The 26,340-nt window shown below is 39.3% G+C and overlaps 2 protein-coding genes across 2 annotated transcripts in view; both read right to left on the bottom strand.

Annotated features, from left to right (window-relative positions):
- The window catches only part of RPF1 (ribosome production factor 1 homolog), an 8,971-nt gene extending 5,749 nt beyond the window's left edge, over positions 1 to 3,222 (bottom strand). Inside the window, exon 1 of the mRNA XM_026853909.1 lies at positions 3,088 to 3,222. Within this exon, the coding sequence (XP_026709710.1) occupies positions 3,088 to 3,222 (135 nt within the window). The remainder of the gene's footprint in view (positions 1 to 3,087) is intronic.
- A 15,332-nt stretch (positions 3,223 to 18,554) lies between these two features.
- The window catches only part of DNASE2B (deoxyribonuclease 2 beta), an 11,764-nt gene continuing 3,978 nt past the window's right edge, over positions 18,555 to 26,340 (bottom strand). Inside the window, exons 2-6 of the mRNA XM_026854471.1 lie at positions 25,077 to 25,254; positions 23,699 to 23,780; positions 22,725 to 22,886; positions 21,002 to 21,199; positions 18,555 to 20,420 (exon numbers count right to left, since the gene is read on the bottom strand). Coding sequence (XP_026710272.1) covers positions 20,065 to 20,420; positions 21,002 to 21,199; positions 22,725 to 22,886; positions 23,699 to 23,780; positions 25,077 to 25,254 — 976 coding nt within the window. The 3' untranslated portion in view covers positions 18,555 to 20,064. The remainder of the gene's footprint in view (positions 20,421 to 21,001; positions 21,200 to 22,724; positions 22,887 to 23,698; positions 23,781 to 25,076; positions 25,255 to 26,340) is intronic.

Below are 26,340 nucleotides of genomic sequence, written 5' to 3'. Positions count from 1 at the left end.
TTTTTTTTTTTTTTTTTTTTTTTTTTTTTTTTTTTTTTTTTTTTTTTTTCTGTCATTTTAAACAACTGAAAAATATTTTGTGATTAAGGTGAAGGGACAAAAATCCATCTGGGGAAAGGAAGTTAAGTTAGAAAATATGTAAGGAGATGAGGGTCAGGTGCCCCCAGATTCAAGAATTTATTATAACTGTTGGGTTTGGTTCTTTTTTTAAAATAATGTAATAACCAACAGTATGCGATTTTCCTGGTTTGTTTTTCTTAATTTCATTACCTGAAGGTAAAGAGAACGTACAACTTCAAGATCCATTACAATGAACAAAATGCCCTGAAAATGCAGTGCTCCAAACCAAACCAAACATTGTCTGTGTTGGAAGAGAGATAAGCCCTACAGGCTTCTTTCTTTCCTCCTACAGAATAGTGGTTTTCCCTTGAAAAATAAAACAAAAAGCTGTTGTATATGTTTTTTAAATGGATTCATTTCAACTGTAGTTACATTGCTGTGTTAATATGGCAAAGTAATCCTCTTGGAATCAGTGTGCCAGAGTTCTCTGTGGTTGCTGTTAAAACAGATAACTACCAACTGGTAATAGTGATTTGAAGATCACAAGATTCACGAGCACAGCTTCTGTAAAGTAATGGCTCAGTTAAAAAAATTCTTGGTGTTAGAGGACAAGGGAGGTGTGACTGATTTTTCTCTAGAACAAAATCCCCCAAGCTACACAGTTGGAAATGGTATTGACATGGGTCTAAAACTGGTGAGGAGAGGTGGCTCCAGGTTCCCCCAAGGGTTAGCTTTGTTGAGGTTCACATTTATGGCCCTTGAATAGTGCAGGATCCTTAGGCCCTCTGAACTTTCCGTTGGTGGTGAAGAACACATGTAAAGTGTTGCAGTAGGCGCTATGTACTGGTAGTCAAGCTGAGTGAGAGAGGCTCATACATTTAAACAGCACAAGGCACCACGGAGCGGAAATACGAGGTGGGGCCCTGCAGTGTGGTTGCGTGCTGTTGCAGCGCGTGTCCTTTGTTCAGCTGCCCAGGAGGCCTAAATGGCAGGAGCAGACTGCTGAACTAAAGTGTACTCTTCTTATTCTTGAATTCAAAGCTAATTCTCTCATCCCTTCACAGTGCTGAGTGGGTAAAGCAGTTGTACCCCAAAGGTCTGGTTTTGTTATGCCTGTAAGCACCTCCATGCTTTTGCTTGCAGCCTCTTTCCAGCAGGCATTCTCTGGGACTGTCTAGCAGCACTGACTGTGTCGCAAAATTAGTGATAGTAGCTTTCCTTAACTGATACCTCAAAAGTTAAATTATACACATTTAATACAGAAGACAGGACTTTCCAGCCTCTGGAGATTAAGAATAACAGCTTTCCTTTCAATGGAACAATCAAACCACAAGCCTGCAGGTTTTTCAGAGGTGAGAAATGCCTTCATCCTTCCAACTGAAGCTATTGCTGCATGCAGAATAAGGTACAGAAAATTCTGGTCCAAATAGCTAGTGGCTGGGGCACTCTCTTCCTGAAAGGAAGGACTATTGGATTCCTGGCCAGGTCCCAATACTCTCCCTGTAGTTTACTTTAGAAAGTTACACAGCAAAGCAGAAACAATCCATAGAGAATGGAGAGTAACCAGGTTCAGTCTCTAGGTGTGTACCCCTCATCACTGGGCTAAAGAACCTGGTTACTTTTGCACTCCTGGCCCAGTGCTCCGTTGGGCTTGTTTCACAGTCAGGAAAGGGTAATGTGGTCTCATCAGGGTGGAATATTCAGAGTGGTGGGAGACGTTCTGTGTGGCAGGGGTATCTGTGTTTGAGCCCACATCTAACCGAGGAAAGAGTCAAATGTGGGCCCACCACAATATGCTGTTGGATGAAAGCTGGACATCTATATCGTCACTTTTTGAAAGAAAGCCTGCATTGTATTTCATCGAGAGCCTAGGCCTGTGATGTTACGTGTTATTGTATCAAACCGTCTGGGATCTCCACTGTAGAAAAGCCTCTTGTTTGTCCAGCTACGGGTGTAAGCATGAGATAAATGCTAAACTACTGAGTTTTTTTGAGGCTGCTCCCAGACTTGGGCATACCCAGAGCTGTTTCTCCAGGGGAGCATTACACAGGGGAGCAAGGTAAAATTACAGAGTGCCTATGCAGGAACTGCGTGGGTAGCTTTCAAGATCATCTGTTTGCGACTTACAGGCTTGCATTCCATAGTGGATCTTGTTTACAGTCTTTAATTTCAGTATTTTCAGTCACCTAAGGGCAACGTCTCTAATGGATAAAATGGGGATCATGCTCAATAAACTTGGGTGTTATTTAACATTTCAGGATGAGCACTAGATCTTACTATGTACTCCCAGTGCCTGGCCTCATCCCATAACTCAACACAAAATTTAATTATTTTCATATGCTTTTGTGGGTTACTCCTTTACAGTATCTGAACTGTGTACAAACATTAAGGTGCCTATTGGAAAGAATATAGTACGTCCATCATACAAATGGGAAAATTAAACAAGTTTGTCAAAACAAAATTTATCAGATGTATCTATGAATTAAGAAGACCCTCCGTAAGACACCCAAAGCTGGATATTTTGAGACTATTTAGCACCGTACATTCAAAGCACAACTATGTTCAATTAGATTCACAATTAACTTCACCATGCTCAGGATCATTTTCAATACCAGACTGCAAGTATCTCAAGTTCACCACCCAGCAAATGAGGAACAGACTTAGTGTCTGTCCCTAAAATGAAATTAAAGTTTGTTATACTATGGATAAGGAGACCAAATGAAATTTTTTTAGTCAGTCTTCATTCTGTCATGCATTTGCTTTTGAGAGTTTCTTTACAATCTTCATGTTTTTTATAGCTTTAATGTAAAAAGATCTATGCTTAAGAAAGCAAACAATGGTAAAAGAAAGCAAAGGCCCCTTCAGGGCAGCTTTATCTTCCCGAGTACTGACACCCCTGCCCCAATAGGCATCACAGCAGAACTTGCTGAGAGTGCACTCTGTTACCTCCTCTAGGTCATCAATAAGTACATTAAGAGTTTTGGCCCCTGTATGGGTCCCTGAGGAACACCTCTAGTAACCAGCCACCTTTTTGGTGAACTTTGCACTGCTGATCAACACCCGATGTACCCCACAGCCCAGCTGATTATCCATCCACCCTGTGGTACGTTTTTCCACTCCGTATTTCACCGGTTTGACTGTAAGGGTACCATGGGAGACCATATTGAAGGCCTTCCTAAAGTCGAGGTAAACAGCACACACTGCTTTTCCTTCTGTGCTGAGCCAGTCTGCCCATCAAAGGTTTGCCCTTGGTAAAGCCACATTACACCACCTGTTCTCAGTCACCTTTGTGTCCTTCAGGTACTTGGAAATGTCTTCCAGGAGTATTTTCTCACAGTCATACTGGGGATGGAGGTGAGGCTGACAGACCTGTAGTTCTGTGGCTTTTCCATCCTGCCCTTCTTGAAGTTGCAGCAATTCAGCTTAGTGTAACCCTCCTGCTATACCGCATGAAGAGTAGTGATTACTGATGCATTTAATGGTCTGTGCCTAACATCTCAGAGCATGTATGAATGTACATGTGAGAAAGAAAAAGAAGCAAAGCTTTTGGAAACCTGAGAGAGCAAAACTTAAATAATCTAAGAAAAAATGCAGTGAAGGGGAGCATTTAAAAAGGAAGGTATTTTATCTTGCAAAAGAACTTGCAAATGTATTATTTAAAAATTAGTGAAATTCCATATTCTGCTGCAAGCATCCAGTTTTAAAGCTCATTACAGTTTAAAACAATGTCTTTAGAGCTACTTAATATATGGATGTCAACACAATCTTAAACGTGTAGTTATAACCGACATTACAATAATTCCTTCCCACAGGACCTATCACGATGGCATAGCTGGCCATTATCTTAATCTGGGCAGATCAGGCTGATGAATACTGAGTGTTTGATTTACTACAAGTCTGTCAGCACGTCTGGTTAGTTAGCAGATTAAAACTACTAGATAGTGTATTAATTATATGTAAGCCGAGAGAAAAGATAAAGGAGTTTGCTGGAGCTTCAAGTGCCTGCTGCAGAAAACCAGAATACTTCCACAAATAGAAATTCTACAAACAAGAAAATGTCAATGGCAACATTTCATCAACTTTGTGGGTATGTAGAAAAACTTGTGTTTCTTGGGGGGTGTGGTCCTCTTTGTAGGAAGTAATGCTAGTATCTTTCATCTGGTGGCAATTACACATAGCTTGGGCTACCTTAATAAAACATTCCTTCACGTACTGAAGAAGAAAGAGTTTATCCAACATTAGAGTATGACTCATTTCTAGCCAGATATTTCTCAGAATATGCTACCTTGTGTTTCCCTTTTATTGACTTCCTCTTATTTTATATTAAGGTGTATTTGCACTTTAGTGGAATCATTTCTCTGTAATAAATAGAACTTGGTACATCAAATAATTTTGCTCTTTTTTTCTGCTTGCAGGTTGCCTACAGATATCTAAGAATTTTCTCCTTGTTCAAAATTATTGCAACCTAATTTGTAGGTGTTACTGTAGAAATAAGGTAACTATTTTGTTATGGAGTGGAATACTTCAAGTGAAACTGTTGTTCCCTTTGCAGATCACTCCATGGTATAAACACACATTATCAACAATTAAGCAAAGTATATTGCTTAAATATTCTTTTTTAATACATTTCAGTGTCTGGCTATATTACTCTTTAGTAGCTACTTCACATGTTAAATTGAAAAAAGTCAGTTAAAATTGGAAAAAAGTCAGGATCATTTTCTACTTGGCATTATTAATAAGTCAGAAGTATTTATAAATGACTAGTAACACATATTCGTTTGTTTACAAATTTGTACTATAATATTTGTGTAAGAAACAGAAGTTGTGAAGTGATGCATGATAAGGATTTATTCCACAGTATTACCAGAATTTTTGGTAAGTTGAGCTACCTTGGACAATGTGCATTTTAATATAGTTAAGTGCCGGCTAATATTTCTAGGAAAGAAAAATGTAGATCAGTTACCTGATGGAGGACTGCATTATGAAGTGATACAGAAAAGCAGTTAAGAGCACACAAATTATATCCTTGTAGATAAATGTGGGGAGCACCCTGTAGCAATAGGGGTTTCATTGGTGGAGCACCATGTCTTCACCTGATATCAAGACAAAAATTGAGAAACTTGTTAAGCAAAACTCTATGTTTTACTTGGGATCTAGAAACCCTTCTTATAGAAGAGACTTTAAAAGCTTAATCTCTTTAGCCCATCAATAAATCACATAAGAGCTAACTCACCTGGAATTATATAAATAAAGAATATAATTGTAATTGTAGAAATCTTCAGTTTAGCAGACAAATCTTTTAAATGATGTAGTGTTTGAAAGCTGAGCTAAGAGACATTTTTTGATTAAAAACCAAAACAAACAAAAAACCCCCTTAGACTGACTAAGCCTCGGAAAAAAAAAAATTAGATAGATAGGTCTGTGAAGTTTTCCTTGTCACCTGAAATCTTTAAATCAAGAAGGTGGATTTTTTCCAAAGCAAGTGTCCTAGATCTACCAGAAATTATGTAGACATCACTTGATCTAATTGTCACCTGTACTGTGCAAAAGGTCAGGTTGGAGAATCACGGTGATTTCTTCTGGCTTGAAAACCTTTGATGCTATGAACCATCAAACTGGAGGAAAAAAAACCCTTTAAAATATTCTATAAGAATTTTAGAATATATGCCATAATGTTCAGATAGCCTGTGGTTAGAGACTGCAATGAGTGGATTTTTAAAATAATTTAACAGACAATTTTAGCTACATTACGTTTGTTTTTTGGTGTTTTTTTTTTTTCTGTTTGTATTACTAAATTTTGACAAATAGTCACTAACATTTCAGTATCTCTTTTATTTAAGGCTACCCGGCCCCTTTCCCCTGATAATTTTTCATTTCTTTATTGGTCTATCAAATCTTTTAAGACTGATATTTCCATGCTGAATGTTCACCTCAGGATAACTTTCTGGAAAGCACATTTCTGTATTTGATAGTGAACTTACCTTCACATCAAAAGCAAAACTACTAAAGCTAATAGAAACCAAATGCTAATGCAACAAGTAGTTCAAAAATATTAGACAGATTGGTGGGATAATTTGCAGATTTACCAGGAGATTTATTTATCTTTTAGATTATAAACTTGAAATGGCACAACTTTTTTTCTTATGTGTTGATAAAATATGAACGTGCTTTCAGATGGTTATAAGGGCTAATCATAAAATAACAAAGGTAATGAACATTATAAGACATTTAGCTGGCAACATGTAATAATCCTGGTGTCAGATAAACTCTTTTTTCCAGTATGCATATGTAGCTCTTATTAATGAAACTCAAGCTGCACCTAATTACTAGTAACAGAAAATCACTGGCGTTTACCTCCCACTTACAGAGCCACACCTTGCCCTCCAGGAAATCCAGAGAGCTTCCCAAGAACTACCCCTAGCTCTGGCCTAGATTTTAGTCTCTTTTTTAGCATTTTACAGTAGAAGCTTGTCAGAGCCAATCCTGTCTGGTGCACAGGGTTTGACAGAATGAAGAAATAAAACCCATCGTGAAATCTGGTCTTAAGTCCGACCTTCTATTACAGTAGCTCTTTTGCTTGGTCTACATGGTTCAGCAAGTTTGGTGCTCTACTCAACACAGACTGATGCCGAAGACTATCTCTATTCCCTACAGTAGGAGACAGTGGACAGAGTCAAAAGCACCATTTCAGTAAAAGTTACTGTACAAGATGACAAGGAAAAATTCACTAATATAATATTTTCCTTTGTCTATATTTCCAATTTGATCATATTTTCCTGTTGTTTGAGAAAATATTTTGTCTTCTAAGCTTGTGGGGGATTATTTTTGAAAGAGAAGGTAGGACATGGTTACCTTTGGCAGGAGAGAATTAGGCTAAATGATTTGAGCCCTATTTTATTTTGTTTTACCAGTAGAGTTTTAAACGCATTCATTCTGATACGAGGATTGTATCCATCAGCTGACAATCCATCTGGTCATGGCCTTTGAAATTTAACTTCAAATGTAAATGTGCAGTACTAGTGCCAGTAGGGGATTCAGGATGCCTGTCCTGTTCTGTTTCTTTCTTCACAAATACTTTATGGTAACCTCTGGTAAGTCCCTTTGTGCCTTATGCTCCTACAAAATCATTGTGGAAGTGTTTTTACCTAATACAGATAAATAAGCATAACATATATTCTAGAAAAAAGAACAAGGGCCCTGCAAATCTCATAAGGACTCCTCTCCTGGGAAACGGTCACTGAAAAGGAGTTGGAGACTAATAAACCACGGTCGATACTTCTCTGATGGGGTGACTAGAAAAGGGAATCTAACTCTTGATTGCCCAGGCAAGTAAATACTGTGAAAAAATAGAGAGGTTTGTACTTCCTCTGTATCTGGCACTGATGCAAGGCAAATTGGGATGTTGTACATGGGGTTTGTGTCCTAAATTCAAAAAGAGTGATGAAAAATTAGAGGGATTTCATAGAACAGACATGAGATATGATTAAATGATTAGGATACTTTCCTTCTAATGTGAGGCTCAAGGAGTTCCACCTATTTAGCTTATCAAAGAGAAGGTTAATGGGGGCCCTTTACATACCTTTCTATGTAGTAAATATTCATTTAAAAGTACATGGCTTAGCTCTAGTAGACAAAGATCCAAGAGCTGCAGTCTCAATTCATAATTACCCATAATTAAACATTGAGAGGTTTACCAAGAATTATGGTAACTTTTCTGTTTATATTTATATTTATATTTATATTTATATTTATATTTATATTTATATTTATATTTATATTTATATTTATATTTATATTTATATTTATATTTATATTTATAGCAAGATGTGATGTTTCCCCTTAAAATAATACAGTTTAGTTGAGGCAGGAACTGGTTCAGGGAAATCTGCTCTCCATTGTACAGGAAATCAAACTAGAACATCACACATGTCACTTCAGGTTTTCTAATCTGTTAATTAGATAGTTTATATACATTCAGTTTAATTGGTTCTGTGATTGTTAATATAAAGTATTTTAATCTTTCATGTTTGACTGAAGCCTCACCTAATCTCAATTATTTCTTACTGTATGTGGGTGGTGGGACTTTGTCATCCTACCAGCACCTCCACCTTCATCCCTAGGGATTGCATCATTATCTTGTCACACAACCTGCAGGGTTGATATGATGCCAACCACAGAATCATTGAGAGGTGCAGTGATGGCATTGCTGGAGATCCCAACAAAACTGCTCTAGATCCTGCGCACAAGTTATTTATCAAGACCAAATTCTGTTGTACTTTTTAAAAACTTAACTAGAATATACTGCTCAGATGATTATAGTCTCTTTGCAGGTCTCTCTTGAGGATTTTTAGCATGTAATTCTAGATTTTTTTACAGCTGAATGTATCATTTTCCAGCCTTTTATCAAGGCTGAGGCTGATACTTAAAATTTTATTCTCACTTGCTCATTCAGCTGTATTTTGCTTGGTAGTCCTGGGAACAGACTGCCACCCTGACAAGGATGAACCGCCTCCATTGGCCATGCTGTTGCTTCTCTGGGCACCCCTCCAGCTTTGCATGGAGAGCAGCCTGTCCTTAACACCATCTCATGAGGAAGCAGTCCATCTTTTTGGGGACACAGTGATTTGCTTTCCTTTGGGCTCAAGATTTTTCATTCCATTATGCCTGTTGGCAGAAATTAAATAAGGTAATTTTGTTGATTCAAGCGAGATGTCTGTCTGGTACCCTCACCTACTCGCTATATTTCTAGGTATTTTCCTGCCTTAGGAAGTGGCAGGTACTCCACCACTCTCTGCAGTTTAAAACTATTTAAAAAGTGCTGTCCCCTTCATGTTTGCATTCATGAATTGTTTCAATTTTTCTTACTTCAAAAAGCAAACTGCAGCAGATAACCCTCTTTACTCTTTTTGTTGTCCTGTATTTTGGTGCCAATTAATATCTGTTAGCTTTCTGAACCATCTGGCCTTTAAGTATTTCTTAGATTTCCAGGATTTTTTAACAGTCACTACCTGAAACTTCAATGCACTGGATGTTCCAGTATATTCTTAAACCAAGCTACCACCTACTGTGATTTGGAAAAGACATTACATATGTATAGTACTAGCAGAGGACTGTGTGGCAGAAACCAAACTATGTACTTAGGGTGAAACACATTTCAACAGCTTTTAAGAAAGGCTTTGTTACTAGACAAAGGCTTAGCGTAAAGCCAGGATAACCTTGTGACCAATAATATATTAAACTAAGAAAAAATTTTTAGGAGCAGAACTTACTGTAGTATACTGGAAGGGAACCCACAGAAGGAAGGAAATGAACGGTTTGAGTCTGTTAATAGTAAATACTCTTTTTCCTTCCACCCATAGGTATACATCTTACTGGTACCACTCCTATACATCCTAGAACAAATGTGAGAACCATAATACTTCAGGGAGCTAAACATATAAAACTCTCATGACAGAATTAGATTCTGGGACAGAGCTGGCTAATTAGCAATAAATAATACTAGAAGACTATACACTTAAAAAAGGATTAGAAACCAAAACCCCTACCCATTATGTGAGAAAGCTGTAGATTTTCTATACAAAACAAAAGATGGTCCAGTTATAAAGGGTAGCCATACACAGGCCAAATCAAAGTTGCCTAGACAAATGCAGTTCTCTATTTCCTCACTTTTGAATGTTTTATTTTACAGTGTCAGAGATCTTCAGCTGTTTTTCTTTATATATAGTATGTTCATACACTGATATACAAGACTTACTGGAATCCTTTTCAGTATTAAGCCATCTGGGACATGGTGCTGTGGGAGTTTGGAGTAAAAGGAATCCAAATATCTGTTCTGATAAAAGTGCTTTCTTTTCAGTCCAAGATTCATTTTTTTAATAAGCCTAAAGAAAAAAAAACAAACCAAAACACAACAAAAAAACCCCAAACCATCAATTGGAGTTACAGTGAAGTAAGCTGGGCATCTCATACCTGCAGTGGAGGGAAATGGCTGAGCTGCGTAGAAAGCCAATCTTCTGGCAAAGTCTGGGGCATCTGCAGTGACAACCTCCTTCTGGGAGTATTCAAAACAGAAAATTCAAAGCAGTAACAGATACTAAACTGTAACAGCAATGAAAGAAATAGCATGGATTTTTTTTCTTTAAGAACAAAAACATGAGTTCTAATTGAGACTATTGGCAAAAAGTGTCTATGTGTGAAATATTTTAAAGGCTTATGCCTTTGAATGTATTAGGTCAAATTTCCAAGGCTGTTGAGAATTTGCCAGTTGCATCATTTTCAGTTGCAATTATGAGAGATTACTGTCAAAAAAAGCTGACTTCCATTTTTTGAAGCCTAATCCTGAGGAGATACTGGAAACCTAGGACTCACTGTCGGTATTTCTGATCGGCTTTTAACAGTTTCTTCTGATGGAGTAATATTGGTAACGTAATAGCTTTGCTAGAGAGCTTTTGAAAACTGGTCTCTCAAGCTTAGAAAATCTGTGTGAAGACAGTAGTAGTTATCATTCAAACGTGCTGCCAGACTCTAATTATTACTTCAAACACAACAAGAACACAGCATTAACAGAATTTCTTTTTAAATCTCTTTGGTACACTGTAGTAGCCACACCTACATCCTCTTAGAAGAAACATTTATCTTCTGTGAATACCTTGCACAAATATGTATTAATTTGTGCAGTGCATTCATAAATTTGTCCAGAATGTAGCTTTTCTGTTTTTTTACTCAGTTGAACTTATTGTCATGCTTCATACAATACTACAGTTAAATTACACTACACTTAATTCAGAAGCTGTTAGCCCTTGTATTTTCCCTTGCTTATGGAGGATACCGTGCCTATGGTATACTTGGTAAGGGACATGAAGCTGCTCGGTTTCACTTTGCCTTTACCACATTAGGTTTAACTAATCTAATCATACTGGTCGTGCTCCATAGCACATGTGTTATGCTTAAGAGTGTCACTTGATCCCACAAAGTGCTGGGCTCATATACTCAGAGAAGATGGGACCATGAAATAAAGATTAGTTTCTTACCTGCAGTACTGTGTTTCACCTTTATTGCACTATCTGTCTAGCTGACAGTCATTTTAGTTGTACTACCAAGCTAAGCCCACTAATTCAAATAGCATTATTATATGATTTTTAAAGCAGCCAAACTGCATGCTTCATTCCTCATTTCTACAACAGTTGTATACCTGCTGATTGTTAAAAATGAGGGCACTGGAAACCAAAGGAATTTAGCATTACAGAAATACTGTGTTTTATTGAAAAAAAGTATTGAAACCACAAGTTCTCTGTTCCTGCAAGATCCTGAGCAATGCTCTCTCTCAAAAAAACCCCCAAAAACCCCAACTGTATATTTTTGACATACAATATAGGTCTGACTTGCAAAAAGCACAGGTTTTGAAATTTCCCTATAGTTTTCCAGTAGAGGCACAGGCTTCCTTAAGAAATTTAATATATGGAAAATAGGTGTGAACTTGTATTTTTGTGTTCATATTTGTGGCTTTCTTAAAGGTTGTCCATAAACCTCTCCACACCCAGGAACTGAAAATCTTTGCTGTATAGTACACAGACATAATAGCGTAGGGTAAACATACTTCTTTTAAAGGGGCTTTTCTGAAAATGTTTGTCATTTTTTTTCTTGATGTGGCCTGCAATGGACTGGTGGTGCGGATCCCCTATGAAATGTTATATGAAATTAATGAGGAGGCCTAGGTTAGGCTACACACTGTCATGGAACATTTTCCTGAAACACCTACCATTATTGGGAATTTGGTTTATTTGAAGGGGTCTGTGTTGTCAGACTTATTTTTTATAATGAAGGACAGAGGGGGACTTTTTCTTGAAGAGCTAAAATAGGACTATGAGGAGCTGTGTGTTCGTGGGACAGCTGAACTCATCCACCCAGAGTGTAACAACCTCTCCAGGTTGGTTGTACATTACACACATTGTTATACAGTGACTTGATACTGTGTCTTATTACACAATCCCAGGAATGGAAGAAGCATAAGGAGTCATCCAAAGGAGAGAGAGGGAAACGAATTATACTGTTAGCAGAAGAATGGCACCTCTGTTCTTTTAAGTTCTATTTTGCTGTATGTTGCCAGTATCAAAACAAGACCTGAAGAGATGTTTGGGAATGAGTTCCCTCATCTTGGCTTTCCCACATTTTTCACAACATTTAGCAGGCAGAGTGCACCCAGGATGTGTTCTTAGTCCTTGAGGGAGATCTTAAATCTCCCTGGAGAAGAAAAGATTCTTTCTTTCTTTCCACACCACTCATCATTCTCAGTGCTAACAACACAAGGTAGCATTGAGGAGATACAGCTTTCAGTCTTCATTCTGCCAGAGACAGGCTTTGAAAGAATATCTTAAATTACTGAGATGTGAAAAAAACACCTCTAAAGGTGGGGATATCACTTCTTCCTGATTTGGGTACTGAAAGCAAAGCCATGAACAGCAAGAGAGACGGTGTTCAGCAAGAGGAGGTTCATCTCTGCCCAGCTCCTGCATGGTCCTGCCTCAGAGCAGTTCTGTCAAAGAAACTGCCCATGCATGTGGCCTCTCTGACACCTGTCCTAAGAGACACCCTGGCAGTGCTGGGGACAAGGCTGTGGTCAAGCCCAGGATCTGAAAGTCCTGCTGGGGACATTTCCACCATGTCAGGACTACACTACCATCCTCTAAATACAGTTTGTATCATAGACCACGAAAGACTCAGGTTTTATCCTTCAGGTTTTATGGGTGATTCCCATATCTTTGAAGTTCTTTTCCCATTGAGGATGAAGGCAAATTCCCACTGATATTAATGGAGATAGGATGTTTCCTTGTCTCTATTTTTCCTATTGTTTCCTTTGCTACAGTAGACGTATTCCTTTATTAAAGCTTTTGCCTCAGGGTAAAATAAAACCCATGTTACTAATAAATTAGGAGGTATTTACATTTGTGAAGCCAACCCCTTATGCCTAGCTCCTCCTCTGATATTAAGATGACACTTTTTATAGAGCTACAGCTTCTATACTGCCATTATTCCCCTGTGGGATCCAAGACCAGGAGGTGATAAAGCAGCAGACCACCATGAGCCAAGTGACAGTAAGTAATATCTAGGAATGCTTGCTGATTTTGACTCAGTGAGGTGAGAAACAACTATATTAGACCAGTGGTGGTTTGTTTAGTGCTGGAGAGCAAAGTAGGATCAGAGATTAAACTAAAGCAAATACAAAACTGGGGAGGTTTCTAAACCAAGCTTGATTTTTACCTGAGAGTAAAAGGTCATATGTTGTAGATATATCTGCAATAATAATACCAAGAGGAAAGTGTTAAAGACATCAGTTTGCTTATCACTAATTATGCTCTGTTTATGTTCTTTTGCATTTGTTTTACTTTCTTTGCCTGCAGTTCTCTCAATGCCACAAGAATGAATAAAGCCAGCTTTAGTGTCATGATCTGTAACAAAATGATCTGCAGTTACTCTTGTGAATGCATCTCTTGGTTTCATTGTAATTTTGTATTGGCTTTAAACCTTAATAGTATCTTCCTTCTTTAAAGAAAAAAAATGGTTTATCATATTCAAATATGTGTGGTTTAAACTGTTCAACTTAGTTTATTAATTTCTCCCTCCTACTTTTACATATTTAATGCTTTTGACTTTGCCTTGCCCCACCTCTTGTAGGTTTGGTAACAGACAGGTAGCAACTTTCTCTCTGGGTGTTGATTTGTTGGTTGTTTGGGGTTTTTTAATAGTTGGCTAAGTCACTTCAGTTTATGCCTTTCATTTTATCTCTCTGTAGCATAGCCTAATATGGATAAATGTTAAGTAACTATCACAGTAAATGAAACATCCTGTTAACTGGATTTCTGAGTAGTTAACTCCTAATAGCTCTTTGTCACCAAACTCAGGATCTCTGACCTCCCTGGTGTCACCCATTCTAATGTTCCTCCTGCTCTTCCCTTGCTTTTTCTCTTGCTCACCTTCATTTGTCTTGTTCCCTCCTTTCTCCTGCAAGCTCTCTTTCCTCCCATTTCTCTGGTTCTTCACATCTTTTGGCAGTAAAGAGGAGGGCAGGTTGGTGGGCATCTGGGAACACAGCTGTACTAATTGTCCCTATTTGCTGTGCAGCATTTCTTCCATGGTCCTTCTTTGCAAAATTCCCGTGCAATATTGTCAGTTCCCTCATTCTCACCTTGACTTTCATGAAAGAAATATTTGGAGCAGTTAGAAAGCAAGAGAAGAAAATGTGCTGATTTCCTTTGCACAATGCCTAGGATTTACAAGGTCAGTACATGAAATGGAGCAGCTTTCAGAGCCGGGAAGTAAATGGTTCCTGAAATATGTACTGAGCTGGGCATTTTTAATCCTCAACATGAAGCGGTGGACAGTGGTGCTGAGCATACCCACACCAGTGCAAAAATACATTTTTAAAACTGCACTATAGCAAAAGAAATAATGATTTTTGGCTGACAGAATCTTAGCCCAAAAAGGAAACCTGAAAAAAGACATGAAAAAGGCTCGGAGCTAAATACTCTCACACTTTAGAAAGTCAGAAGTAAGGAACAGAAAGAAAACACTTGATGATACAGCTTTTAGTGAGATTTTGGAATGTAATGGTGAAACTGTGTACTGCTGTAATGTGACATGCTTATTTGCAGGCGTTAACACATATGAAGACAGAATTTTGGGTTATTGTATTATTATGTACAACTGTGTGGCTAATTTGCATGCAAGATTTCTATGATTAATAAATTATGCAATGCTAGTACAAATGCAATCACCAGCACTCTAGCAGGCAACATTAAATACTATGCTCTGCTCCAGTAAAGCTTTGAATATTTGAATATCAGTTTGCCTTGCCCAAGCTGCAAAGTGATCAAAGGAGGGGAAGAATGTTCCTTGCTTTTATCCCTCTTACAGGAGAATCAGAATAGTCACCAGATAGATGCCTTGTGTAGAAATGTCAAAATCAACTGAAAAAAAATAAACCAAGATTATTTACTGAAATCACTTGACTGAAGGTGTAACACAGCTGTTTATAAAAAGCAAGATATATGTTTTCAAGTTCTAAAGTTTTGTATTTAACAGTTTGAGTAAAAGGAACTTATCCAAGATGCATAGAACAGCATACTCTTAATACTGGGATAAATCAGTTTAAAAAGCATAAAGATAAGCATACAATGGGCCTGCATTAAAAGATTGTATTATGAGATGGCTCCTGTCTGAGACAAAGATCTGAAAGTGCTACAACTGATTTCTGAGAACATATGCACCTTCTTTTACTGCATTCTTGCCAAATTCATAAGGATTATGAGAAAATTCAGCAGATTAGGCCTTTAATCTGGTATCTCCAATCTAAACCAAAAAGTGTCAGATATGGCTAAGATACTCAGGTTATCAGGGTGTCTGGAAAACACTGAAATTGTAGCTTGAAATTTCAGATCAGGCTCTCTGCCTTGTGCTATGAAGAATTTATTCCTTGCTACAAGGGTTTATTTTCCCACTTTGCCTAAACTAAATTTCTGTTCATCTCTCTAATCTTTAAATTCCTGTCTTTTTAAGAAATCTCTTGTGAAATTAAAGAGCTGCATCATATTCTTGCATCACATTCTGAGCACAGTTAGGCTTTGGCTTGCACCAAGCTTTTAGAAGACGCTGCCAGCACTACTCTGTCTCCCGAACATTTTACCCAGGGCATAGGCAGCTTGCATGTTCTGAAGCAATTACTATACTAAGCACCCAGTGATGTATCTTTCCCAGAAACTGAAAATAAAGGTATAAAAGATCCACACAATAATTTATGGGTGTTAACATATGGGTGTAAGTTTCTCTGGGGGTAATTATGTGACTATGCAACAACGCCAAGGATGCTTTGATACATTAAAACAAATTCTCACAATGATGCTTTTCATTACTGTCAGGAGTGTATATATTTAAACAGGAGAGAGGGATGAGAGAGGCCCATATGTCTTTGCAAAAATAACCCTCTCTCTTCACGCCGCAGGCAAGCTGAGGAAGCCCTGTTGACACAGGCGCTTACATTAGATTTGTTTACTGGAAACTTCCAATTTTTAGAGCAGAAAACAACACAAAGTGTGCTGAGAGGGGAGCAGCGTGTGTAGTTTGCAAGCTGGAAGAATGGGTATTACTGACAGCAAAACTATCAAAACCTCCTGGGCTTTGCAGAACTTCTGTACTTTGAAAAAGTGCAATCTAGCACCCTTTGGAGCAGACTACTGTGGTTCAGAACTGCGGACTGCCATGACAAGTCCGAGTGCCAGGCTACGGTAGCATGCCTTGGAGAAGGGAAGGTTCCCAGCTCAGTCAGAGAAATTTCTCCCAAAACTTCCCTTGACTTGCTGGCAGACAGCTGCATGGAGCCCCAGGTGTCCTTAAAAAATTCTCCAATACATTGCTCATCACTCCCCTCATGAAGGCTCAGTAGATTTTCAGTCATTGTGGAGACACCAGAAGCAGTCCCACCATAAAGGCTGCCCTGTGAGGTGGGCTCAGGCTGAATGCCTGTACCTGTTTTCAAGTATTGTAATTGCCCAGCTGGAGTTAAACTTCACACAGTCTAAGTTTTTATGCCTCCTTTTTTTTTTTTTTTTTCCCTTCATTTTTTTAGTTTTTTTTCTAGTGAGGCTATTGTCTAATCCTTTGACCTCTTGCATTAGGTCTGTGTAAAACTGCACTCTTCCAAAACAGCAAACCACTACCCTAACGATCCACAATTACCAGTGTTAACAGGGGTTTATAGAAAAATCATCAGGGTTTTTTTTGAAGCAGTGACAGGGAGACAGAATTCTGCCCTTGTGATGGCAGTGGTTGTGGTGACTGTAGGAGATGTCCTGGTGGGTGAGCAAGTGGCAGGCGTGTATTTCAAGAGGCTGTATTTGCATTTCCTGCCCCTTGTAAGCTTGTCCGGCGTGCTGGGACCGAGTCTCGGCTTGTGGAAATGATTACAAGGCAATTTATACCAAACAACAATCCCTACTGTTGTGTTTGTTACAAACTTGGCTGCAGTACAGTAATGTTTAGTGGATTAATAATGTCTGCTTTTGGCCTCTCCTACTCCCTCAGCAAACAATTTTCATGTATAATAAATGTTCTCATTTAGTCTAACTAGAACAGAGCCCAAGGGTCAGAATAGCCATAGCTGCACACTGAAAAGACTCTGGGTTTCCAGATGAGAGATCAGCTTTCTCCCCTCTCCATGCCAGGGTCCAAGACTTGCAGGATCAGCTTTGCTGGGCAGGTCCCCCTGAAACCACAGACGGGCAGCGCCAGATTTCCCCTTCCACAGGACAAGGTCTGTTCAGTCAAAAGGGTCACCGTGGGCAGCAAAGACAGCACAGAGTCACTGGGACAGGCAGGTATTTGTTGAGCGTTTGGCATTTTGAAAAAAACCCAGCACATTTTAAAATTAAAAACTCTAAGAATATATATAGATATAATATACAAAAAAAAATATTTCACACCAATGATTGATTACAATGCATGCTGTGAGGGCATATGAGATCAAGTAAGTGGCATATGGTCTTCCCTTTGCACGGGAAGCCTGAGAGTTACAAACTCTTTAAAAATCTGTATGGTTTATCTTGTTGATTATCAGCCTCTTTCGGGAAACAGAGTCTGCCCATGTTTCATAATGTGTGTAGTAGAAATACCAGGCTATGCAAATATGGAAGTTACACAACAAAAGCAAAACTGAATTAAATCTGTTTACAGTCAAAAAATGAGGGAACAGGAACTGCAGCCTTTTTATTGCTAAGCCACTGAAATGAGCGTGCACAACCTGGCTATTTAGGTGTTTGTAATGTTGTATGGTACAACCGTTTCTCTCCATCTTCCCACTGCTGTTTAAGCCTCCTCAGTAACAGCTAAAATGGAGGCTACCAATCTTGGGTATAACGAAAGAGAAATGTTGTAAGTAGTCTTGTGAAGCTTTATGACAGCTATCGTTTGATCAAATAATTAAGAATAGCAATTAGCACTTAAAGTTAAATGAAGGACTGTTGACTTTTAGCCTGGAGAGCAGGGCTGTGGCAACACTTCTGTGACAGCTGGTGGATGGAGACTCTTTGCTATTGAACTCTGTGACCCAAATGCTGTGGCTGAGCATCTACCATAAGAAATACAGGTTGTGTCACAGGTCCAGGTGCCCTCTGATGCACCATGGTGATCCTCACCAGTACTGCAGATTTCTCACCATTCCTGTACACTGAGGTCATGCATATGCAAAGCTATGGGCAGGACGTAAGAGTTCAGTCAGGCAGGTTGGGTTAGTGTCTGCCATGAAAAGGTGGGCAAGAGAAATTATTTTATCTTGGCTTATCTGAGTGATGTCCTAGCATCCCACTGCTCAGCATTCTGTGTCACTGGCAATTTTCACTGCCACAAATAGGTGTTGCTTGACCACAGCTAGTAAAACAACGAAAACTATATACATAAACCAATTTGACAAACATCAGAGAAAAAACATTATCAGGCAAATTATTTATCAATGTTATTGGGTCATACACAGGGAAGATAAAAAGACCTATTTTGTGCAGAATATCTAAGCTATCTACATTATTTTCACAGAGCTATGAGACTCGGGTTTGACTTCAATCTAGATCGACTAAATATGAAATCTACTCCTGCACAATTCTTCTCATTAAGCAGGCCAGATGATACATTCTTTTTATATCTTCAAGAAGTACGCACAAACGTTTTCTGAAATTGATTTGTTTGGTACTTTATACACTTTGTTGTGTGGTTGATTTTTCAGGGCAAAAGGCAAAGGGAATCTTTGACAACTTCTTGCAGTTGTGGGGCATTTCTTTATATCTGCTGCCTTTTAAGACACTGTTGTGGAGAATCAGTGTATGGACTATGAACACAGCAAAACAGGAATATTAATGCAACAGCCAAATCTTCAGACTGGAGTTTATATTAGTAATTCAGAAAAAAAAAATACAGCTGAGATTTAGGATCATATGAAATACAGATACACGTTTGAAATCTGAACCCAAGAGTGTATCAGGATTTTGCAGGTTAGCTTTGTCTTTATAGCAAGTCCATGCAAACTTCAGGTCCCAAACCTGAGACTGGAAGTAATGAAAATTAACAGCCACGTTTCTTGTAGTGTGAAAATATAGGTGTAATAACATATTCCTTCAAATATTTTCTTCTCTTTTCTTTTTAATTTTTTTTCCTAATTGTCTCTATTTTACCTTTGGCAGCTATAAAACATTGTAACCAACCACAAATAGCTATAAAGATGGAAGAGGGAGGCTGTAAACACACCATTTTTGCTCTTAATTTATTTTGCTTATTTATATTTTGGACATGTTTATTTGTTTATAAGATTGCTGTACATGAATAAAAACACTAGAAATACTCCCAAGCTATTGGTTACAAATGATCTAAAGCTCATTTCTTCTCTAAAGATGAATCATGTAAAAATGAAGCCTTTCTGTCCACAGATCAACTCATCTCCCTGTCTGTATCCAATTAAGTCAGCTCTTTAAGAGACTCAGCCTAAACTGAGCAGAAATGCTGTGATTGATGTCAACAGTGCCTGGAATGTGGGGCAATTTTGAAGCATTTTGGGGTACTTTTCTCTTGCTTTGTCCTGCCCTGACAGCCTAGCTAACGAGACCGGTTCCTCGTGTCCCATGTCTGGCATCACTCACAAGTTCCCTTGGGGACGCCTGTGCACGGTCGCTCACAGCGATGTGCTTTGCTGTAGCCTTGTGCAGCAGCATCCCAGCCTGGCGCTGATGGTGAGAGGAGCCAGGGAGAGAGCAGAGTGTGGCTCAGCACACACAGGGTCTGCTGGTCCATCACCCAGAGATAAACAGCCATAATTCACCTGCAAAACGCCTGCTTTCATAGCTAATGAGGTGAAGGTCTAACACATCTGGCAACTCACAGGGCCATTCTTCAGAGTGAAAATATGGTTTAAGGGAGGTATTTCCTACACTTTCTGTGTAATGAGGGGCTGTACTCTTTGGGAGGAATGGTTCGTTATATCAATGTGGAAGCATCGGTGCAGCTGTTGTAGTGGATTATCAAATGCCTGAAGGCTTTGTAGATGTGTTCGTTCTGTGTACAGATGAACCCACCACTTCTCCAAGCTTGCTCAGCAGCACGGTTTAAGTCTCCAATGCAGGTCCACTGATCTTCATATTTCCTTGCAACAGCCCATTTGGAATGATCGTTAATGGAATAGAAGGTGAAATTCAATGGCATCCCTATTAGGTCTATGTTGTAGACGTGGTAGTCGAGAGAGCAATTTGAAGGAAGTTTTTGGCGGGAATGCTGCCAGGATTCAGCCAACAAATCAGTTTTCAGTTCCTGGGCCATCCAGGCCACGTAGATATCTGTGGAATAACACAGGTTGTGGGAAATTAGTCCTACACTTTCTTTCATTTAAGAGGTGACTGAAAAGCATCACTTAAACTGGGCTCATTTCATTCAAATGCATAAAGTGAGTCAGTGAGAATTTCGCCCCCTGTCCTTATTTTGACTTTTGTTTCAGAAGTTAGTTTCTGCTTCTACTCCTCCTGCAAAACTGTTACAAACAATTAGCAGGAAAAGAAAGGAAAAAAATTTCAAGCCTTCATAATAATAATAATAATAATAATAATAATAATAATAATAATAATAAAGCAGATGATTCAAAGCCCATTTTTGTTCTTTGTTGTTAATGTTGAATAACAGAAAATAAATTTTCTGAAATTCACAATGTTGAACACCTTAAGGGATCTAAAGGACCAGACAGCTTTTTGCTTTGTGGGGCTGAGAGAATATTATGATGGGACACCATTCCTTGCCCTCTGTTACCTTTATTTCTGAAGTTGAACTTCTTTTTTTCCTTCAAATAAAATACTGATTGCCAAATAATATATTAATTGCTTATTTCTTGCTTGAGAATGTGTGATAGAGCAACAGCTACTCTTACCATCTATGAACAAGTGTGACTTTGCAAAGTGGAGAAAGGTTTCCCCGTGAGCTGACTGGAGCTTGGAGAGGTGGCGCAAGGGGACTGAGGGCAGCGTGGACCCTGCACAGAGCTTCTCCAGATTTGGGAGGTCAGCTTGGAAGATGTTAGGGATGGAACAGCTGTAGATTCCTGGATTATTACTCAGCATCTGTTGGTCTGAGAAAAACCCAAAGAAATGAACACATGCAGTATTAAAATAGGTTAAAGTGAAGAGAGAACAAAGTTCTGCCTTGGAAAGGACACCTAAATCCTTCTTAGTCTTCACAGCCTATCTCCTGGAGGAGTTCAGTGTCGCAGTATCTTATTTTAGCAGCCAAAAACCATGTTTAGTTGCTTTGTATTCTAACTGGTCCTGTAGCACGTAGACTGGCTGGGAGAGTACGCTCAGGCTTTTCTATTTACACTTCATTATTCTTAGCAGAACTGTTAACCAGTGGTCTTGGTACACTGCCACTTCCACCCATGTTCATCTTCAAGCCTCTAAGCAGTCACACAGCCCTCAGACAGCATGTGTAAATCCAATCCTGTCCGTATTTACAGGAGTAGTTTCCAGCCAGTTACCGTTGCCAAGCCAAATGCAAACAGGGTTGCTGCCAAAGGGTCTAGTTTGGTTTTAGGGAGAACAGAGCTTGACTTTCAGTGTCTAGATTGAATATGCAGAAGAAAGTTGCTTTTCTGTACAGTGCACAGCTTAACTGTAGAATTCCTTGTGATGGATATTGTAAAGAGCAAGGCAACAAATGGGCTCATTAGATGAGTTCATGGAAGACCAGTCCATCAGGAACTTTCCAGTCTTTCCGGCTCAGGAAATCCCTGAACCACAGATTACCAGAAACTGGGAGGATGGACCAGGAAAAGCATTAGTGTAAGTGTCTCATTTCCTTGTCTTCTTTTCCTAAACACGTGCATAGATGCACTTCCACAAACAGGAACCTGGTTTAGATAGCTCTGGGTATGGCTAGGCTCGCTATTTGCTCAGCTTATGTGTATTGTTAATATCATTTGAGGTTTGTAACTGAGAAAAGAGTAAAAAACAGTGTGAAAAGCATTAAGAAACATGAAGCATGACTTGTTGTCATACTTAAGAAGTATGACTTCTTGTAACACCTTTTGATAGTCCCTTTCAGGATTCCAGTACCAGATATCAACTCTCAGATTGCTCTGAATCTTACAGGTATAGATTTGGGGTTTTAGTATTTGAATTTTTTGTGACAAAATACCTGGGTAAATTCTGGGTGATATGTCCTCCATACTTCATATTTCTGATGAGTCAAGGCTACTACTCAGACTCAAGCAGTGGTTGCCTCACATTTTTAGAACTGCAGATGATTGCAGCTGAACAAGCTATTAGTGTTAAAAATGATTAATCATCCTACTTCATATTTCCAAAGCATATTGTATGCATGGACTGAGTCTATTCTCGATCTGCACTTGTGACTATTATTATCCCTAGTCCCCACAGGGAGATGGAGACAGAGTGGAAGAGTGAATTTCCCACATTCAAACAGGAAATCATTGGATAAACATAACTGAGGCCAAGAATGCTGTTTCCAAGCCCCGCTTGGTTTCTGAATTTGACAGTGAAGGTCAAGAATAAGCAATTTTTGAGGTGAAGCCTCAAGGAAAGCAGTCAGAGAGGTGCGGTGGGGCAAAGGCTTTCTTAGGGAGAAAATTGTCATACCTATTTCTGTGAACTGGTCATATTTGAAGGTTATACAGATGGCTGTCTGTCCATAGGACTCCCCAGTGGCTGGATACCCATAACCATCCTCAGGGATGGGAGGGAACAGGGGCACACTGTGAATCACCCAGAAGCCTTGTGATTTGTCCAAGAGCAGAAAACCTGTCAAAAAAAAAAAAAAAAAAAAAAAGAAAATTCAAAACTTTTCTCTTTCTCTGCTCAAATTTTATCTTTAAAAAGCCTGATGATTTAGTGGCTGTGACCCTCTCTCCACTACTCATTTTCCTCCCCTTCATATGTTCTCTGCGTAAGTGGAAACAGATTCCGTCAATGCCGTGTTTTCTTCCCCAGACAAATTCTCCTCCGCAGGGAAGCAGCAGACAGGCTGTGCCTCCCTCTGCAGCGGAGTGCTCCAGGGAGGAGCACAGCTCCCAAGCCGTCCCCATTGCTGCAGCCTGAAAACACAGCCCTCCCAAATGTGGTCATCTCAGAGTCAGGCTGGGCAAACCCCATCTGCTTCCTCAGCGGAACTCCACTGACGTTTATGCTTATTTAAAGTCTTGCTTTACTTCAGCTGCATGCTTTAGCACTTCCGTGATCTTGGCAGCAGCTTCTTGCCCCAGAGAGAGAGAGAGTTTGGAGGGGTTTAGGGTGCCTTTCACTTTGTGTTTTGTACTGCTGTTGCTATTAGGCTCAGGTCAATGTGTTCTGCACTCACTGAAAGGAGCTATATAACTTTTAACTCTTGAAAACAAAGGGCCCATGAGCCCTAAGAGTTCTTCAACATAGCACAGGCATAGCAAAACCAAAACAGAAGCTGCAGCATATATAACTATACAACAAACCACGCATGATGCAAATCATTCTCCAGTCTTGCTTTAGGCAGGAATTTTAGATATGCAGATAGACAGACAAGTAGATGCTATCCACAGCTTTAGAAAGGAGAAAATAATAACTTGGAACTCTCCTTGTACCTTTGGTGTGTCCTCTTTTCCACCCACTGGAGTCTGGTTCAGGGACCTCATCATTGTATATCGCATATGCAATGCTGTTCCTCTGCAGAAAAACACACATTTGTGAAACATGGCATTCAGTAAACTGAAAGCATTCAAGCAGACTTCTGCTGGGAACAGAAAAAATAATTCAGGACTTTTCTGTGTGAACATCATGAGCCTAATCCTTCTCCCAATTCAGCTGGCACAGTCTCCACAGAAGTTACAGTAGAATAAACCTGAAGACTCAGCATTAGGGTCTCAGTTAATATAAAGTGGAAATTCTCTCAATCATTGCAGTTGCCCTTCCTCAAGAGGCTAAATATACTCACTAAGACAATTTACATGGGTTTATTGGGCACTTGTTTGCAAAGAAGTTCCCCCCTCTTTCTTTTGTGCCTCTCCGATTTAGCAGCCAGATCAGGTGAAAATGTTTGCTGAGGAAAATAGACGTGACAAGTGTTCTTATGAAGGATAAGCAATTAATGCATTTTAGCAAAATGTTTGCATATGGCCACACCTTATTCCCTCTGAATAGAGAACTTCAAAGGAGTCGGGACATGCTTCCCCTCCCGATGTACTTTGAATTTGTAAGCAGTTTATTACGATTACAGTGAGACCTGGAATAGGACAATTGACCAGAACAGGACAGTTGACCAGATTGCCAATATCTGACTGACTGTGGGAATCTCTTCTACATCGACATTAATGACACCCTACCACCACTAACCCACAGCAAAAATGCAGACACACCCAGACTCCTGAGAATACTATGTAGATGGTAACAAAATAACTATAGGCAGATCTTGTGGTATTTTATAATCACTTCACACAAGTATAAATGAGGTGTCTGACTGCGCGGGAAAAAAAGGCCTAACAAGCAGCATATCACTGCTGAAGCAGTCACAGTGATTTCAGGGAGAAGAGCAAAACCCAGGTTTGATTTGAGACTGAGCATGAAACACATGCACATGAGAGGACTTAGGACAAGTGTCTGTAATAGTCACCACTGGCCCGGGTCTGAGTTCACAGCCAGTTCACAGCTTCAGATGTTGCTCAACATGAATTGCAGAGAAAAAGCCAAAGGAACTATGTACCAATGCTCATTTTTGTTGATGGGCAATACTTGAAGTGTGTGATAGGCTTGACTAGAAATTGGAAGTTCAAGGGTAATTTCTAATTGTAGCCAAAACTGCAAATAAACTGCCCAGCGGTCAAGACACTCCCCTTAATGTGTTTTAGTAGATCTAGTTGGTCAGGTCTGGCCATACCTCTATGTGCTTATTTTGGCTGGTTTCATTTCATTTTCATGTAATATCAAGTAAGTGCACTAATAAAACGCTAATTAAATGTCACTTGCCTCAGATTCATACATCTCGTACAGCTGCTTCAGTGTTTGTCCCAGAGCACCCTGTGTCATGTTGACGAGGTATTTACCGAGCTGCCACTGCGGAGCCAGGGTGTCCATGTACAGGTATTCCAGGCCCAGCAAGGGACTCTCTCCTTTGGCATGTTTTGGCAACTTGTAAAGAGCAAACCTGTGACAGTGAAGAGCACTTGTTTTTTACAGCCATCCTGTTTGAATGTGTAAATCAGTATGTCCTTCCCACCTGAGGATTTAAGAGCAGGGTGACTCCAGGGCTGCCCATGCTGCTATGCTGGAGGGGAACCAGTGCCACCAGCCTATGGTGTGGACATCTCTCAGCCTTGAGGAGGTGACCCAGTGCAGGAACCAGCAGCACTTTGGCAGTGCAATACATGCTGCAGACAAATTTGTTCTGCTTCTTAGCAAGCAACAGAAGATGATTTGACCTGTTGCTGTGACCAGATTGCTGTTGGTACCCCGAAAGAATTTGAGGTGGCCCTGATTTGGAGTCCTGTTTAGCAACTAAATCCCTATTGCTCCTGATTCTCGTAGAGAACTTCAGGTCACAAACTCAGTCTGATATTCTCATGATCAACCTGGACACCTCTTACCAATATATTTTTATATTATACAAATATAACTTTATATGAAATAGATAAAATTATGTATTAAAATTATAAAAATGCATAATGTTACATTTATACATATTAAAACCACAAATTACGTATAAAGCCACATGACAATGTTGTTCCAATCTTACTTTTGATAACAGACTCACACTCTGCTGAACTGTTGCAGACTGGATATTTGCAAACCATTAGCCAGAGAGACAAATCTTTTCAAAATTGTAGAGTACTCAATATTGTCAGTAAATGGCTCAGTTCACATTAATGTCCCTGATGAAGTAAACAGGTTTTCCCAGTGCACAAGTCCATGGGATTAATTGCAATATAATTAATTGAGCCACTTTCATTGAGTGCTGTACTTGAGTAATTTGTTATTTATGTCAATAGTAAGTAAGAACTGAGCAGCATTATCTTCAGTCCTATACTATTTACCAAAAATGCAGCCTGACTGTTCTTAACCCTTCAAATATGTCAGGAGGAGCAAGCCTTTCCCCATTGATTTATAATCTCAAATTAGTCAAAACTAGCATCTCTGAAAGCAGGTAAGAAGTGGCAGAAAAGCATTTTGCTAGAGGAACATTTAATCCATGGGAAATGTACATATATGGAGAGGGAGAGGGAGAGGGAGAGGG

The sequence above is a fragment of the Athene cunicularia genome, assembly GCF_003259725.1.
Source record: "Athene cunicularia isolate RWA chromosome 8 unlocalized genomic scaffold, athCun1 chr8_part1, whole genome shotgun sequence".
Lineage (NCBI taxonomy): Eukaryota > Metazoa > Chordata > Aves > Strigiformes > Strigidae > Athene > Athene cunicularia.
Note: the sequence above shows the minus strand (reverse complement) of the source record. Positions and strands in the feature narration are given on the sequence as shown.